The sequence below is a fragment of the Schistocerca americana genome, chromosome 2, assembly GCF_021461395.2.
Source record: "Schistocerca americana isolate TAMUIC-IGC-003095 chromosome 2, iqSchAmer2.1, whole genome shotgun sequence".
NCBI classification, from domain to species: domain Eukaryota; kingdom Metazoa; phylum Arthropoda; class Insecta; order Orthoptera; family Acrididae; genus Schistocerca; species Schistocerca americana.
In genome coordinates this window covers 1015382335-1015402229 of record NC_060120.1, presented here as the reverse complement: position 1 = coordinate 1015402229, position 19895 = coordinate 1015382335, and the positions used below count along the sequence as shown (strand labels likewise).

General features: G+C 41.3%; 1 protein-coding gene across 1 annotated transcript in view; it reads right to left on the bottom strand.

Annotated features, from left to right (window-relative positions):
- Nucleotides 1-16638: 16638 nt before the first annotated feature.
- The window catches only part of LOC124596367 (hexamerin-like), a 46007-nt gene continuing 42750 nt past the window's right edge, over nucleotides 16639-19895 (bottom strand). The window contains exon 10 of the mRNA XM_047135475.1: nucleotides 16639-17126. Coding sequence (XP_046991431.1) covers nucleotides 16696-17126 — 431 coding nt within the window. The 3' untranslated portion in view covers nucleotides 16639-16695. The remainder of the gene's footprint in view (nucleotides 17127-19895) is intronic.

The window sequence follows — 19895 nt, the reverse complement described above, 5'->3', positions numbered from 1 at the left end:
GTGACAATGTAAATTGTGGTGGTATGTTCGGCTTTGACTATAATCGTTTCTTATCTGTCAAAATTTTCAAGTGTTCAGATATACATCAAACGGTAGTCACATGCATCTTAGGTGGAGCAATTTGATTTTTAACTCCCACAAAATTGGCCTTCCAATCATAAGCCTGAATTTGTGTGTGGTTACTTGGAAGTTGAGCCTACTGTATGCATGCATAACCTTGATTAGAAATGCTGGATTTTATGAGGAGCTTAGGGGCTTTTTCTTGTCTACGTATTGGTCTGTGGAGTACAAGGCAAACATGGTTCACTGACGGTGTAAAACGTTTATCATTTCGGTTTTGCCAGTCCTACATATTTCTTTATAAAATCCATGTAGTCATGCTGAATTGGTTCATATTTGTCTCATAAATCTTCCATTACGCTTTTGTCAGGTTTATTACTAGCTGTGTTAAAGGGGATTTAGAAGGTTTCCAAAGCTTACTCTAAGAACTGGGTGAGTGGTTATGGAAATGATCATGGTGGGAATGATAATGAGTTCTTTAATTCTAGGCCACAGAGTCGTAGGAATTACAATTGCAGGTGATTTGATTCATGTTGTGATAGGTATGGGAATGATAGATGGAGTATCAGCTGAAGTGCCTGGTTGAAATAAAAGTGATAATTTTAGAAGAGGTAGAGATGGTTGGCATAGTAGGCACAATAGTCATCACCTAGGAAGTTGGGAAAATAGCAGAAGTGGTCACTAGCATGATAGAGACTCAGGGATATGCACCGCTAGTGTGTGATCAGTTGATCCATAGAATAATGTGTGTGTAGGACCCACAGCCACATGATTGAAATTGCTGTCAGCAGCCGATCCAGATGCTGGAAATATGACTAACAATAGCCATGAACAAATTGGATATAGAGGATATGAGACGACTTTTTCTCGATGAAGAACAGGAAAATATAAATTATTTGGTGAGTCCGGTGATTCAAATCGGTGTTAACAAAGGTAGTCAAGTGACTGTCTTGAGCGTGTTGGCATTTCAGGGGCGTGGAGACCTGTTCTTCCTTTGGCAACAGACAAAGGTGAAAGGTGTGATGGCTAGAAAAAGTATAGAATTGGATATTGAATTTCTGTCTCAAAGTATTATGTTTTCTATGAGTTGTGTGATTGTGGCAAGGCTGGAGAATGATTTGATTATAAGAGTTAATTTTTGTTGAAGTACCAACCAGTAATGGATTTGGATTGTGGTGAAGTGGTATTGAACTGTAATGAGTCTATGATGTTCTGTTCTGGTGAGTGTACAGTTAAGGAGAAGAACTTAATCCATTGTTTTGTGTACCTCAGCAGATGCGAGTTATCTTTTGAGTAGAAAGCCTGTCGTGAGTGAGAGTAGTGGTAGTGAAATTCTATAACTAGATTGCTAACACAGTGTTTGTTATGTGCAAGAAACATGGAACTGGGTTGACAGTCCTGAGGAGTCAGATAAGATAGTGAAAGGAAATTTGTTTACATGCTGTGACGTCTTTCTTCAGAGTTTTATGAACATCCCAGAACTATTGAAGGCTATGGGGCATAAGGTATTCTTTATCATTCTTTGTCCTATACCAGTGATATGTAAAGAGGGACATGAGGAAGAGATTTAGAAGATGTCATAGTAATGTGTGATTGAACCTGCTATTAGTTCATACAATAATCTACTGCTAGCGATGCTGAAGAAAGGAGATGGTACTGGGTTGGTATCGAATTCCAGACAAATTAATACAATTACTATACCAGAAACTGGCAGACCATTGACATTAGATGAGCTTCTTATGAAAAATACCCAGCCTTGTTTTACTATGGTTCTTCCTACCAGGGTGAATGTTAGTTCAGCAACGTTTATGAGAAGCTTTAACAGGACTCTTCCAGCAGATTTAAGAAAGATATTAATCACCTACATTCATGAGTACCGATTGCGGAGGTGAGTCAGGATAGACATAATGAGGTTTTGGATAGGTTATTGGGTACTGTCAAAGAGTAGAGTGTCACTGTGAATTTAGAAAAATGGGAGTTTGGAAGGAGTCAAGTAAAATTTCTTGGACACATTGTGACTGCATCAAGGATACTACTTGATCCAGAGAATATCGAGGAGATTAGAGACTTTCCTCTTCCTAGGATGAGAAACTAGATTCGGGGAGTCCTGGGTTTAATTCTCTTGTGTTTATTAGCATAGATATTGACTTGTGCACTGATGTGTAAGGAAACTTTTAGGGTTAGGGATTTCTAAGCTCATGTAGAGTTTGAGAGTGTGAAAGAGATTCTTTCAGAGTGTTCTTTTCTTTCACACCTCGATTTGATTAAAAATTTTTGTGTACACTCAGATAGTTCCAAGATATGTCTTGTTACTGAGCTCTTCCACAGTTTTGTGGTAGGTGAAGTGATGAAGCATTTTTTTTGAGCTGATGCTCACAAAGTGTGAATGCAACTACCCAGTCACTGAGATTGAGGCTGTAGCTGTTGCATGGGATTTTGTGAAGTTCAGATTTTATTTGTTTAGTCGGATGAGCAAAGTCTATACTGATCACATTGTACAGGAATGTTTGACGTGTGTGACGATGACTCATGGTCATTTAGCAAGGTGGGGACTGTATCTGCAAGAGTTGACCTTCAGGATTGTGTATATTCCTGGTAAGACAACATTGTTGTTCATGCTCTTTCTAGATCTCCTCGAGTGTAGAATCATCGGGCCAAGGATGATCTTATAGAAAACAGTTTCAATTTCTCGTAGTTGTAGAACATGTCATCCAACCATTTCATTAAAAGTTCACTTGAGAATATTGCTGGGTGCAAGGGAAGGATCCATCTTGAAAGTAATGAAGGTGAAACGGAGAAATCAAACCAATGTTGCAATTAGGCACATTTATTCAGTGAAAGTGAGTTGTACTTATTCTGATAAATAATTCAATAAACTGGTTCGGCAGACACAATTTAAATTATGTATACTTTGGTGCAAAGAAGTGTTTTTACAAATGTCATAAAACACGCTATTTTCTGAATATGGAGACATGGTTTAGTAAGGTTTTAGCTACGTGCAAGCCTTGGCAAAAACGTGAAAATGCCGATGCGTTCATCATGCACCATTATTTCTGATTATTCTGTTGAGATTAAGAAGCTTGCAATAGGTTATTTGTTTGGTCCTCTTCTAAGAACTAGTTAAGGGCATTCCTTAGTTTTTGTTGGTGTTAACTTTGAAGTTTGTATCACTGACACCACTGAGGAGACCTACTAGTCGATCTGTTGTACGAGCATTTTTGAATCGCTTTCTGTGAAGACTGGAAAGGTAATATCAGGAAATGGTCCACAATTCAGATCTGTAGTTTGGAAATGTGATTTGCATAACAGAAGAGTGAAGACAATATTCATATCATTGTACCATCCGGCATCTAACTCCTCTGAGCAGGTCATGAAAGAGCTTGGTAAACACTGTAGACTATTCTTTCAGTGATGTCATAAATATTTTGATTCATATTTACATTTGTTTGAAGAAGTGATAAATGAACTGCCAAATGATTCAACATATTTGTCTGTTTTAGTAATGCATACCTGACCACGTTCGAAGTCCATGAGGTCCGTCCAATAAGGTATTGGAGAATGTACTATTCCCAGTTTCTCCTATGTTGACACGTAAGTACTGTATCTGGACACCTGGCTGAAAAAGACTTACATGTTCGTGGGGCCCTCCATCGGTAATGCTGGAATTCAGTATAGTGTTGACCCGCTTTTAGCCTTGACGACACCTTCCACTCTCGCAGGCATACGTTCAATCAGGTGCTGCAAGGTTTCTTGGGGAATGGCAGCCCATTCTTCAGAGTGCTGCACTGAGGAGAGATATCGATGTCGGTCGGTGAGGCCTGGCACGAAGTAGACGTTCCAAAACATTCCAGAGGTTTTCTATAGGATTCAGAACAGGACTCTGTGCATGACAGTCCATTACAGGGATGTCAGTGTCTTGTAACCACTCCGCCACAGGCCATGCATTATGAACAGGTGCTCGATTGTGTTGGAAGATGCAACCGCCATCCGCGGATTGCTCTTCTACAGTGGGAAGCAACAAGGAGCATAAAACATTAATGTAGGTCTGTGCTATGATAGTGCCACGCAAAACAACAAGGGGTGCTCGCCATATCCATGAAAAACACGACCGCACCGTAACACCACCGCCTCCGAATTTTACTGCTGGCGCCACACACGCTGGCAGATGACGTTCACCAGGCATTCGCCATAAGCCCACCCTGCCATCGGATCGCCACACTGTGTACCGTGATTTGTCACTCCACACAATAGTTTTTCCACTGTTCAATCGTCCAATGCTTACGCTCCTTACACCAAGCGAGACGTCGTTTGGCATTTACCGGTGTGATGTGTGGCTTACGAGCAGCCGCTCGACCATGAAATCCAAGTTTTCTCACCTCCAGCCTAACTGTCATAGTACTTGCAGTGGATCCTGATACAGTTTGGAATTCCTGTGAGTTCCTGTTGATAGATGTATGCCTATTACAAATTACGACCCTCTTCAATTGTCGCCGTCTCTGTCAGTCAACAGACGAAGTCGGCCTGTTCACTTTTGTGCTGTACGTGTCCCTTCACGTTTCCATTTAACTATCATATCGGAAATAATAGGCCTAAGAATGCGTAGGAGAGTGGAAATCTCGCGTACAGACGTACGACGCTAGTGACGCCCAATCACCTGACCACGTTCGAAGCCCATGAGGTCCGTGGAGCGCCCCATTCTGCTCTCTCACGATGTCTAATGACTACTGAGGTCACTGATATGAGTACGTGGCAGTAGGTGGCAGCACAATGCAACTGATAAGAAAAACGTACGTTTTTGGGGTTGTCCGGATACTTTTGATCACATAGTGCATGTAGTAAGAAAGGCTTTAGAAAATTTGAGAGGCTGCAGAAAGGTGTCGAATGAGAAGTGCAAGAGATCAAAGGCATCTTTTGTGGTAGGGCAGAAAGTTCTGATGAAGATGCACAAACTGTCCTGCAAGCGTCATGCATTGACACACAAATTTTTCCTTATTTAAATTGTACTATTTATGGTACAATAAGTGGCGCACCAGAATGCAATAAGAGTAGAAACTCTGTAAACCAAGAAATCTAAGGGGTTACATTGTATCTCATATGTAAAATTATTTTGTGCCTAGTCGTAATGGTAAGTGTAGTGGAGACACTGAATCTAATCTGCAATTTTATATTATAATGCGTTTTTATGTTTTATGTATCATATGATATTGTGTAAAAGTTTTTAGCCGCAGCTACCAGTCATATAATTCCTCAACTAATGTATTACTTATATATCGTGCAACATATTTCGAGGTCATGCCTCTTCATCAGGCTATACGGCATTATAAAAACAATTTCACAATAGGATCATTCAGATGTTAGTCTTTTCATAAATGCTGTGGTTATCCTGTGGAAGAAGGGAAAACCTAGTAAGAGGCGATGTGGCTTTGTAAGCTGGACTGATGTTTGCATGAATTGTTTTATAACAGTCGCTCACTTTGTTCTTATGGCATGGCAGTCTCGTTGTGATGAGCTGAGGTGTTTCCATTTCTGTGACTTTCTTGGCTTTCTTGATTACTGTTCACAAATTTTCACAAACGTACCAGTAACTTGGAAACACGATCACAAAAACAAAGCTGTAGAGCAATGGACAAAATGGCGATCAAAATACAGCTGGTTTCGATTTGACTATCGATCTGTCGATCTATGTGGTGTCAAATGTTTACAATGTCTTCTGCACGTCTTGTTAACGTATTACAGATGTAGGTTGACGAAATACATTGTAAATTGAGCACATGTTACAATATTATTGTACAAATGATGACATAAAAACTATTTATTTTACACGTTTCTAAGCTATTACTGGGGCTAGAGTCAAATGACTGTGATGTTATGTCTCTTTTATTCTGAGAGCACTGTAATGAAAATGGAAAAGAAATATGAATTTTTGAAGTCTTTCACTTTATTCAGGATCTTGTTATTCCCCATGTGGCCATGGATGAATATTTCCATTTCTTCCAAGATGTCCATTTTCCAGCTCTTTTGTAAATTATTTAGTACTTTGAGATCGTTGTCTGTTGTAATATTGTGTCCTGTATAGCTGCTTTAATTGGTTTGCCTGAAGTAGTCAATGTGTTCTTTAAAGTGGGTTTTAAAATTTCTTCACGTTTGGCCAATAGAATATTTGTCACAATGGGTGCATGTAATTTTATAAATTCCTGATTTGTTCAGTTTCTCTGTAGGATGTGAGATGTAATGTATCAGTTTCTTACTTAAGTCGTTGTTGGTGGCAAAAGTGATCCTGATGACTGCTTTTTTACACAGCTTGGCTATTTTGTCTGATATGACACCTAAATATGGTAACGTTATATACTTGAGTTTTTGGATGTTGTGTGAGGAAGCTGTGTCACATTGTTTGTTGTCATTTTTAGTTGTTCATTGTGAAAGTGTACCTAATTCTTTGAATTGCTTGGTAGCTATGTTTCACTGTGAAAGAGGTTTGAAATTTGTATTGTTCTTTATATTTGAATACAGCTTATGCATAAATTTGTAGCCTGTTTGATTTATAGCGTTGATAATTGGTCTGAGAGGGATATTAGGTTTATGGACCTTTGGCTGGGTTCTTAACTTTGGAACTGTTGAGTTAATAATTGTTAGTCCTTGTGTTTCTTCCCCTGTGAATAAGAAATATGTTTTATTCAACTGTTTTTTTAGGTTACTGTTGAATTTCTGTGTGTGGGCATGAGAGATTCCTTGTATATGATTATTTTGAAGAACTCAAGTGTTTTATTTATACATTCAAGTTTGTCCATGATGACTACTGCATTGCCTTAGTCAGATTTTACTGCTAGTGCATTACCCTCAATGAGATTCTTGTTGGTGTTTTTAAGTAACTGGTTCTCTCCTTAGCGTCTTTTACTGGATTATTGCTGCAGTGTTTCTCTATTAATTTGTTAGTTTTATGTCCATGGCCAAACGGGGAATAACGAGATCGTGAATGAAATGACAGACTTCAAAAATTCATATTTCTTTTCCAATTTCACTATGGTACTCTTAGAATGAAAGATACATAACATCACAGTCATTTGACTCTAGCCCCTGTAATAACTTAGAAATGTGTAAAATAAATAGTTTTTATACCATCATTTGTAAAATAACATTGTAACAGGTGCTCCGTTTGTAATGTATTTCGTCAACCTACATCTGTAATACGTTAACAAGACGTGCAGATGACATTGTAAACATCTGACACCACATAGATCGACAGATCGATAGTCAAATCGAAACCAGCTGTATTTTGACCGCCATTTTGTCCATTGCACTACAGGTTTGTTTTTGTGATCGTGTTTCCAAGTTACTGGTACGTTTGTGAAAATTTGTGAACAGTAATCAAGAAAGCCAAGAGAGTCACAGAAATGGAAACACTTCAGCTCATCACAACGAGACTGACATGCCTTAAGAACAAACTGAGTGACTGTTATAAAACGTTTCATGCAAACATAAGTCCAGCTTACAAAGCGTCATCGCCTCTTACTAGGTTTTCTCTTCTTCCACAGGATGACCCCGGTATTTATGAAAAGACTGTTTAACATCTGAATGATCCTATTGTGAAACTGTTTTTGCTTATGCCGTATAGGCTGATTCGTACACTCGAAACATGTTGCACAATAAGTAAATAATACATTAGTTAACAAATTTTGTGACTGGTAGCGGTAGCTAAAAACCTTTACATATTTTTGAGGCAGTCACGATCGAAAAACAGTCAAAATGGCTTCAAATTCTCATATAATATTAATAAACAACTAAGTTTCCGGATATGAGAACTTCTTTTTTAATCCTTTTCCATCATCTATGTGTTTTAAATCATTCAAACCAAGGAAATAAGTTTATTATGGGAAGGATATGTTGGATATATATACAATCCTGAGCAATGAATAATGGTGTATCACACTGGAAGGTGTCATACAACCTATGAGGTAACGCATTAGCAAGGGAGGTTCAAGGTACTGGTATCATTTAATGTGATTTTGCTTCTACTCTGAAAGGCAGGCACACTAAGATAGTTAACGTGATATTTCTTTTTGCTCTTTTCATATTCTTATGTACTGTGATAATTCTTTCCGTTTTGTTATGTAATGTGCTGACTCATATTAGGTGTTACGAGCACTGTGATGAAGGAAGTGCAACAAATGCTAGAGGATATAAAAGTGGTTTCGTATAATTATACAGGATATCTTTCCTAAGAGTCATCAAGTACAGTTTCTCTGGTGTTTTGGCAGATATTTCCAATTTTGTTTTTGAGATCTGTAGCTGGAGTCACCCCAAACAAATACCGTTGTTCATGTCTCTCATGTGACACCTAGTGTCGACAGGAACCATCAGATTGTTACCTATTAAAAATAAAATGATTTTTAAAGCAGACTTATGTGTCCATTCGACAGAGCAGTTCCAAATTAGTATAGTCCAATAACTTTTATCGATATGTATCAAGATGGGGAGTAAAACATTGTAGTGGTTAATAAAAAAAAAGAGAAGAGAAGAAAATAAAAGGTTGAAAATGTGGGAAGAAATGGTGAATAAAAAGGGGGTTTTAAAATCGTTAATGACCGTGAAAAAGGGAAAGAATGAAATGCAAATCGGACTTCGTATTACAGAAAAGTTATCGGACTTCGCGATTCGGAAAAGCTATTGTTGGGGTGGTCCTTGTGGCGTTTCTGAGCAAAAGTCAAACCAATTTCCACTACAAAAATTATTTGAAAGAGAACAGAGAATAACAAAATGTGATTAACAGGGGGAAATGGCGTAGATAAGAGTTCATCATTTACCATGTTAACATGTGTTCTCTCGTGCGGCGTCCAGGTCTTGTTCTCAAAAATCTCCTGCTTCATTTCTACGAGAAAGCTCTTAGCTGCTCCGAAATTTTTCAATAAATTTCGTTGTCCAGGAATTACTAATGTATACTAATCAAAATCGTCTTGATATTAAATGCAATGTATTTTATGTTGCTGCTTCCATCCTCTGAATTTCATACAAATATTTCCACAATATGTCTGCACATCAATAAGTTTTTTCGTCTTCATGCGACCAAGACTAGCTGAAAAGTAAGTTAAGCTTCCGCTCTCCAAGAGACAAAAAACGGATAGAAAACAAATAGAGTTTCAATTTTTGTACCTTCATTTTGTTATATATTTTCTCTGCCGTCGAGCGCTCATACCGCTGCGACGGTATAATTTATATCTGAGGGAACGAGTGTAGCGCGTCGAAATTCAAAATCCCGCTACAACATGATGGGTAGCCAACTCTACAGCAGCAACAGCACCGCTCTTACTCACAATGACTGCGACTGCCATGCAGCAGCACTGCATAGTCACTGCTGAAGTATCGGCTATTCTGTTTTAATGTTAATAGTGTTTAGCTTTCAGAAGTATTCGTTGATAAGTTGTTTATTTGTTACGAATTGCGTCAGCTGTCTGTTTCAGTGAGTGAAGAAGCGAACATATATGGGTAATGTTTGGTCTTGACTGTGGTTACCAAAAGATGATCAGTAGATGTGAGTTGGGCCGAGTAGTGTTGAAATTAATGACGTAACCGTGTGTAGTTTGGAGTGCTGTGTATAAGTAAACTTTATTGTCATGAAATGTGAAAGCACTTTCTGGTACTAATCTGAGGTCTCTGCATGATGTGATTATTTCTATGTTGTCTTGTCATGTTGCGATGTAAATCCAGTCTTATTTGGGCAAGCCTATAGTGACTGTTATGAACCACCTTTTCTTCTCATTACATCACTGTAATATTTTACTGTCATCCATGAGTTTTGTATACTAATACTGTCTTAATTGTTGTCATTGGAAACGATTTTAGTAATTCCATAAGAACGATTTTGATTTCATTTGTCAATGTATGATATACAGGGTGGTCCATTGATCGTGACCGGGCCAAATATCTCACGAAATAAGAGTCAAACGAAAAAACTACAAAGAACGAAACTTGTCTAGCTTGAAAGGGGAAACCAGATGGCGCTATGGTTGGCCCGCTAGATGGCGATGCCATATGTCAAACGGATATCAACTGCGGTTTTTTTAAATAGGAACCCCCACTTTTTATTACATATTCGTGTAGTACGTAAAGAAATAGAAAAGTTTTAGTTGGATCACTTTTTTCGTTTTGTGATAGATGGCGCGTTAGTAGTCACAAACATATGGCTCACAATTTTAGACGAACAGTTGATAACAGATAGGTTTTTTAAATTAAAATACAGAACGTAGGTACGTTTGAACATTTTATTTCGGTAGTTCCAATGTGATACATGTACCTTTGTGAACTTATCATTTCTGAGAACGAATGCTGTTACAGCGTGATTACCTGTAAATACCACATTAAATTATGTCCGTCAACCTCAATGCATTTGGCAATAAGTGTAACGACATTCCTCTCAACAGCGAGTAGTTGCCTTCCGTAATGTTCGCACATCCATTGACAATGCGCTGACGCATGTTGTCAGGCGTTGTCGGTGGATCACGATAGCAAATATCCTTCAACTTTCCCCACAGAAAGCAATCCGGGGACGTCAGATCCGGTGAACGTGCGGGCCATTGTGTAGTGCTTCGACGACCAATCCACCTGTCATGAAATATACTATTCAATACCGCTTCAACCGCACGCGAGCTATGTGCCGGACATCCATCATGTTGGACGTACATCGGCATCCTGTCATGCAGTGAAACATTTTGTAGTAACATCGGTAGAACATTACGTAGGAAATCAGCATACATTGCCCCATTCGATTACCATCGATAAAATGGGGGCCAATGGTCCTTCCTCCCATAATGCCGCACCATACATTAACCAGCCAAGGTCGCTGATGTTCCACTTGTCGCAGCCATCGTGGATTTTCCGTTGCCCAATAGTGCATACTATGCCGGTTTACGTTACCGCTGTTGGTGAACGCGTGCAAAAAATCTGTCATCGTCCCGTAATTTCTGTTATGCCCAGTGGCAGAACTGTACACGACGTTAAAAGTCGTCGCCATGCACTTCCTGGTGCATAGAAATACGGTACGGGTGCAATCAATGTTGATGTAGCATTCTCAACGCCAACGTTTTTGAGATTCCCGATTTTCGCGCAATTTGTCTGCTACTGATGTGCGGATTAGCCGCGACAGCAGCTAAAACACCTACTTGGGCATCATCATTTGTTGCAGGTCGTGGTTGACGTTTCACATGTGGCTGAATGCTTCCTGTTTCCTTAAATAACGAACTTTCCGGCGAACGGTCCGGACACTTGGATGATGTCGTCCAGGATACCGAGCAGCATACATAGCACACGCCCATTGGGCATTTTGATCACAATAGCCATACATCAACACGATATCGACCTTTTCCGCAAGTGGTAAACGGTCCATTTTAACACGGGTAATGTATCATGAAGCAAATACCGTCCACACTGGCGGAATGTTACGTGATACCACGTACTTATACGTATGTGACTATTACAGCGCCATCTATCACAAAGCGAAAAAAGTGGTCCAACTAAAACATTCATATTTCTTTACGTAATTCAGGAATATGTCATAAAAATGGGGGTTCCTATTTTTAAAAAAACGCAGTCGATATCCGTTTGACCTATGGTAGCGCCATCTAGCGGGCCAACCATAGCGCCATCTGGTTTCCCCCTTCAAGCTAGACAAGTTTCGTTCTTTCTAGTTTTTTCGTTTGACGCTCATTTCGTGAGATTTTTGGCCCAGTCACTATCACCACCATATATATATATATATATATATATATATATATATATATATATATATATATATATACAATGATGTCGTCCAGGATACCGAGCAGCATACATAGCATACGCCCGTTGGGCATTTTGATGACAATAGCCATACATCAACACGATATCGACCTTTCCCGCAATTGGTAAACGGTCCATTTTAACGCGGATAATGTATCACGAAGCAAATGCCGTCCACACTGGCGGAATGCTGCTCGGTCTCCTGGACGACATCACCCAAGTGCCCGGACCGTTCGCCGGATATTTACGTTCTATATATAGAGTGAGTCACTACTGCCACCAAGAATAACTCCGAAAGTATGATAGGAGCTGAAAAGTTTGTGGGACAAATGTTGCGTGGGACAACGGGGGCAATAACATGACGTTGGTTTTTTGTTGCTAGGTGGGGTCGCTTCAGAGACATGCAGGTCAACTTTGTTTTTTAAAATGGGATGCTATAGTTTGGTACTTATTTTCTGATAGCGGCTATCGAGACGAATCCTACGATGTACAGCAGTAAGGTCTTTGAAGGCTAACGAAGGTCACAAAGGTGGCGTGAACGTCCATTTACAGAAGGTGTTCGAAGTGGTGACTATTGGTATCAATACAGTGCTTCAATCTTCTTATCATGGATTGAGTAGTATTCCTTATCACATCGGCACTTATCGAGGCACGTGTTCTCTCCATTCTCTCTCTCATATCTTCAGGTGTAGTTGGTAGGTCTTTATAAACAATGTCTTTTACGAATCCCCACAGGAAAAAGTCCAGAGGCATCAAATCTGGCGAACGAGCCGGCCACGATACATCTCCTCTGCGTCCAATCCAACGACTTGGGAATTGTCTCTGCAACTCATTTCCAGCCATCAGCAAAAAAATGTACCCGACACCCATCTTGTTGATATCACATTCTGTTCCTTGTTCTTATAGGTATTTCTTCGAATAAAAGACCTAATGTTTCTTGCAGGAATGTGGTGTACTTCCTACCATTGAGATTTCCTTCGATGAAATACTGGCCTATAATTCTGTCCTCCAGAATCCCACACCATACATTGACCGACCACGCTTTTAGGTGTGCAACTTGCCGAAACCAAATGGATTTTCAGTTGCCCAATAATGCATGTTTTGCAAATTAATATTTCCATGGTTCGGGAATATAGCCTCGTTAGTAAATAAAATCAAATTAATAAATGCGTCATTCCTCAGAATTCAATGTGACGCATACAATCCGTACCAGCCAATTCTTGGTGGAGAGTGATATGGTAAGGATGATATTTATGGCGATGCAGAACACGAACAACACTACTCTGGCTTATGCCAGATTCCCTTGCGATTTGAAGCGAACTAACACAAGGATCTCTAACCACAGTGGCAAGAGTACCATTTTCCGTTTCCTCATTAGTAACTTCCCTCTGCCGGATATGTTTCCGATGCGTTAAAGATCCAGTTGTTCTCAATTTATCATACACGTATTTAAACGTACGACTTGTAAGGCGAGTAAGTTGAGGATATCTTTCAGCGTATAAGTCTCTAGCTCTCACTGAATTTCCTTGGCATTCCCCGTAAATGAGAAGCATACCGACTTGTTCTTCGAAGGACTACATCATTCACATTCGCTTGATTCGACGATAATAGCCTTACCGTTCCTATTAGTGTTGTATTACGAAATGGCGTTTACATGTCAATGGTACGTTAGATGTATTCGCGAATATTTACTATTTCTGCGATATACGCGAGAGAATTGTCACAGCATGTGCTTCGTTAAGTGCCAAAGTGATGAGGAATACCACTCAATCCATGATTAGAAGATTGCAGTACTGCATTGATACCAATGGTCATCACTTCGAACAGTTTCTGTAAATGGACGTTCATGCCACCTTTTTGACCGTTGACCTTCAGATGCCTTACTGTTACACATCATTGGATTCGTCTCGAATGCCGCTATCAGAAAATAAGTACCAAACTACAGCATCCCATTAAAAAAAACAACAAAGCTGAGCTTCATATCTCTGACGCGACCCCACCTACCAACAAACAACCAATGTCATATTATGGTCCCATTGTTCCATGCAACATTTGTCCCACAAAATTTTCAACTACTATCATACTTTCGGAGCTATTCTTGGTGGCGATAGTTAGTGACTATAATGTTTATATGTAAAGAAACCTATGTAAAATCATGATTATGATGTAAATTTTCTGCAGTTAGGATCAGAAAGATTAGAGGAGAGAGAGGATTAGGTGCTGGAGTGGTAGATCTCATGGAGGTTCCCTCTGGAAGTGCAGTGCCATAACTGAATCAGGAGCCTGGCGTCGTTAGCTGCTGTGTATTCACAGAGGTATCAGAAACTTCCTGATCTGCAGATCAGTGGATAAATGTGCGTATGGGAATTAGATTCCCCTAAGGAATCGGAAGTGTTGTTGGTTCACACTAATTTAATGTATCTCTGGGACAATGTGGTATGTGTGCGTGTGTGTCAAGGCCACATTGCACTTTGTATCACACTTTCATGATCAGAGAGATTTGGTATGCAAACCAGGTACTTGCGCTTAATCGCAGTGAAGAAGATAATGAAGTACTGTTACTGCTGTGGCGGTCCACTTCTAGACATCGTAGCGCCTACTGCATCTGCATCCCCCTTCACGTCCAGCCAACACGGGATGCCTGCATTACAGGGCGTATATTCACCAGGAAAACCCAAGTCGTCTGTGTTGTCAACCCAAATATTTGCCGGCGGCCACAGCACAACACAACACCAGGTCTCCACCAACGGCCACCAGAGACCACTACCCATTTGCGGAGACTGCAGAATAGCTCAACCAGAGGTCGCAGCTAGCCCAGGAACTACTTTCATACGCCAGGCACGTGATCGCAAGTAGTTCCAGAAGATACATCCGCCAAATGGGTTTTATAGTGCGGCGTACTGCCGGGAAAGTGCCGTTCGACGCACTGCTTGGAAGCGTACCGAGCTGCCACCTCGGCAGCCACGGCCAGACGCCTCTTCTAGCTGGTCGATCTCTTATGGATGAACTTGGTATATTCGACGAACCTCCAGACATTGTAGAATTGTTTGATTGTGATCTTTCCCGGTGACGAGTCGGGTCTTTTCTATTATTATTTGTTACTTTCTATTTGTGACGATCCGCAGTTGGGATCGAGTTTGTTGTTCTTTTGGAGTTGTATTATTGTTTCGTTTTGGTGAGTCCAATAAATTGTTTCGGACTTGTTTTCCGCTTTTATATTCTGCTAGTGCAGATACGAGGGTGAGTCAAATGAAAACCTTAAATAGTTTTTAAAATATTATTTATTGTGCAGAAGTGGTATAAAGCTGTATAACTTTTCAACATCATCTCCCCCAAGCTCAATGCAAGTCCTCCAGCGTTTACAAAGTGCATAAATTCCTTTAGAAAAAAATTCTTTTGGTAGTCCACGCAACCACTCATGCACCGCGTGGCGTACCTCTTCATCAGAACGGAAATTCTTACCTCGCATTGCGTCTTTGAGTGCTCCAAACATATGGAAATCACTTGGGGCAAGGTCTGGTAAGTATGGTGGATGAGGAAGACACTCAAAATACAGGTCTGTGATTGTTGCAACTGCTGTACGGGCAGTGTGGGGCCTTGCATTGTCATGTTGCAAAAGGACACCTGCTGGCAGCAATCCACGTCGCTTTGATTTGATTGCAGGCCGCAGATGATTTTTTTATGAGTTACGTGTATGATGCACTGGTGACAGTGCTCCAAAATGACGCCATTTACGTCCCAAAAGAGCCAGCATAACCTTCCCTGCTGTTGGTTTTGGTGATGAGGAATGGCGCCATTCCTTACTCGCTCTCTTCGTTTCTGGTTGGTGGAAGTGAACCCAGGTTTCGTCCCCAGTAACGATTCTTTCAAGGAAGCCGTCACCTTCTCGTTCAACGCGTCGAAGACGTTCTTCAGAAGTATCTTCACAAGCATCAGCACGTCGTTCTCTCATTTCAGGAGTCAGCTGCCGTGGCACCCATCTTGCAGACATTTTGTGAAACTGGAGCACATCATGCACAATGTGTGTGCTGACCCATGACTAATCTGTAAACATGCTGCAATGTCATTCAGTGTCACTCGGCGGTTTTCGTTCACTACGGCTTCAAATGCTGCAATGTTCTGGGGAGTCACAGCTCGTTGTACCTGACCTGGACGAAGAGCATCTTCCACTGAAGTCACACCGTTTGCGAACTTCCTACTCCATTCGTAGACTTTCTGCTGTGACAAACATCCATCACCGTACTGAACCTTCATTCGTCGATGAATTTCAATAGGTTTCACAGCTTCACTACGCAAAAACCGAATAACAGAACGCTGTTCTTCCCTGATGCAAGTCGCAAGTGGGGCTGCCATCTTTATACTGATACTGCGACGGTATGTGTGCATCTGCACTATGCTGCCACTTACAGGACATTCTGCACGCTGTCTGCAGCAGGCTTGCCAACTTACAGGATAACGGCGCGAAATTTCGATTTGTTATTACAAATTTAAGGTTTTCATGTGTCCCACCCTCGTATTTCAGTTGCAGGTAGTTTCTTCTGTTCAGAAGAGTTGAAATGATTACTCCTGTGTCAAGTGTGTGTAAGAATCTCAGCTGCACAGGGGAGTCTGTAACGAAAAGTATGAGTTTTGAGGTTTTTGAAGCTACTGCGCACAGTGTAACTGGGGTCGGCTCAGTCTGGTCCGCCAGTACTGTGGATGCATTTGAATACCGTGAACGGTGGTGTCAAAATTCTTGTTAGGGAGGAGCAAACCCCACATGAGGTCTTTATAAATGAACATGTCATCATAAAATAAAACACTGTTACGTAAAACAACGAATATTTATTTGGCACTAGGAATTGGCAGTGGCTGGTGAATACATGACTAGACAGTTGGTCGATTGATCTCGTCGATGGTCTTGTGGTAGACGACGACATCCCCGATGTGGGTGTTGGGCAAGTCGTAGTAGTGCGGGATGCGGCGGTCGAAAGGGAAGGCGACCGGACGGCCATCTGCGAGCTCGGCGGTCCAGTAGCCGGCGACGAGCGACTGCGCGTCAGCAGAGGCGGCGGTGGCGTTCGAGGGCAGGTAGCTGGCGATGACGTAGAAGCGCAGCGGCAGGCCTTGGCGGGAACCGCGCGGCAGCACCAGCCGCTCGGGGAATCCCCGGCGGGCCGCGGCGGCCGGGCTGAAGGGCTGCTTGCCCTGCAGGGCCTCGTTCACGGCCGACTCCAGCTCGCTCGTCGACAGCGGCGAGGGCCGCACGCTCGGGAAGTCGCGAGAGCTGCGCGAGATCTCGTTCTCCCCGGCTTGCACTGCACAGCGGAACAAGCGAAACGTAATTACTGTTTGTCTTGAAACTAGGGCTTTTGATTGTGAAATTTTTCTAGATAAGCTTAAGTATTGTGATATGAGTGGGACGGTGCATACATGGTTTAATTCATACTTAACTGGAAGAATGCAGAAGGTTGAAATTAACAGTACAGATAGTCTACAAAAACCAGCAGTCCTCTAACTGGGGAGGTATCAAGAATGGTGTCCCACAGGGTTCAGCCTTGGGTCCCTTATTGTTCTTAATATATATTAACGACTTGCCACTCTGTATTCATGGAGATGCAAAGTTAGTTCTTTTTGGTGATGATACAGGTAGTCACCACACCCAAGAAGCAAGAATCAGCTGAGGAAATTGCAAATGTCTTTCAGAAAATTATTAAGTGGTTCTCTGCAAATGGACTCTCACTAAATTTTGAGAAAACGCGGTTTATACAACTCTGTACAGTAAATGGCATAATACCATTGATAAATATAGACTATGAACGGATGTCTGTTGCTAAGGTAGAATACTCAAGACTTCTGGGTGTGTGCATTGATGAAAAATTGAATTGGAAGAAACACATCGATGTTCTGCTGAAACAGGTTCAGCTGTTTATGCTATTAGGGTTATTGCAAATTTTGGTGTTAACCATATCAGTAAATTAGCCTACTATGCCTATTTTCATTCACTGCTTTCATATGGCATCATATTTTGGGGCAATTCGTCATTAAGAGAGAAAGTATTCATTGCACAAAAGCGTGTAACCAGAATAATAGCTGGAGCCCACCCAAGATCACATTGCAGAAATTTTATTTAAGGAAGTCGGGATATTCACAGTACCTTCGCAATACATATATTCACTTAAGAAATTTGTCATTAGTAACCCATTCCAATTCAAAAATAACAGCGAAGTGCATAGCTACAACACTAGAAGAAAGGATGATATTCACTATTCTGGGTTAAATTTCACTTTGGCACAGAAAGGGGTGGATTATGCTGCCACACAAATCTTTGGTCATTTGCCAAATAGTATTAAAAGTCTCCCAGATACCCAACCAACATTTAAAAGCAAATTAAAAGAATTTCCGAATGACAACTTCTACTCAACAGATGAATTCTTAGATATGACGTAGTAACTAAAAAAATTAATTAATTAATTAATTATTTTGTGCAAAGAAAACTTATGTTAACGTGACACGTTCTACATCATTACGGAATGTCGTATTCATGGTCTACGGAACAAGTACTAATGTAGGTATGTATGTATGTATCCATAATTTCTGTCTGAGAAACCGGGACGTTTGTCTTAAACTGACTGAAAATGGACTTAATTTGGGAAGCAGAAACCGGGACAAACCGGGACACTTCTCTAAAGCTTAAACAGAGTGAATTGGTTAATGGAAGAAGAAACTGGCGTAGGCACACGTATTCAAATACAGAGGGTGTAAACAGGTAGAATACGGCGCTGCGGCCGACAACGCCTATATAAAACAACAGTTGTGGATCGATTACTGCTGCTACCATAGCAGGTTATCAAAGATTTAAGAGAGTTTGAACGTGGTGTTATAGTCGGCGCACGAGGAATGGGGCACAGTACCTCCGACGTAGCGATGAAGTGGGGATTTTCCCTACGACCATTTCACGAATGTACCTTGAATATCAGGAATCCGGTAAAACGTCAGATCACCGACATCGCAGTGACCGGAAAAGGATTCTGCAAGAACGGGACCAACGACGACTGAAGAGAATCGTTCAACGCTACACAAGTCCAACCATTCCGCAAATTGGTGCAGATTTCAATGCTGAGCCATCAGCAAGTGTCAGCGTGCGCACCCTGAACGAAACTTCATCGATATGGGCTTTCGGAGCCGAAGGCCCACTCGGGTACCCTTGAAGACTGCAGCACACGCCTCGCGTGGGCCCGTCAGAACTGACATTGGACTGTTGATGACTGGAACATGTTGTCTGGTCGGACGAGTTTCCTTTTATATTGTACTGAGCGCAAGGATGTGTACGGGTATGGAGACAACCTCATGAATCCGTGGATCCTGCATGTCAGCAGGGGACTGTTCAGTATGGTGGAAGCATTTTAATGGTGTGGGGCGTGTGCAGGTGGAGTGATGTGGGACCCCCTGCTGTGTCTAGATACAAATGTAACAGGTGACACGTACGTAAGCATCCTGTCTGATTACCTGCGTCCATTCATGTCCATTGTGCATTCCGACGGACTTGCACAATTCCAGCAGGACAATGCGACACCCCACACGTCTCGAATTGCTACAGAATGCCTCCAGGATCACTGTCCTGAGTTTAAAGACTTTCACAGGCCACCAAACTCCCCAGACATGCAGCATATCTTGGATGCCTTGCAAAGCGCTATTCAGAAGAGATCTCCATCCCGTTTACTCCTACGGATTTATGGACAGTCCTGCAGGATTCATGGTGTCAGTTCCCTCCAGCACTACTTCAGACATTGTTTTACAGCATGCCACGTCGTGTTGCGGCACGTCTGTGTGCCTGCGGGCCACTGCACGATATTAGGCAGGTGTTCCAGTTTCTTTGCAAATCTGTTTGACAGCGTCGCACGCTGTCATTGATGTCACGGTTGCTGTTGCTTTTGTTCTGCCCAACACCACTTCTTTTTTTTTTTTTTTTTTTTTTTTTTTGCGAGACCTTTCAGAAATATAGATTTAGTAATGGTGAAAATGTGTTTTTCCTCTTTTAAAATAAGTACCACATCAGGGATTCCCAAACAGTGGTACACGTTCCA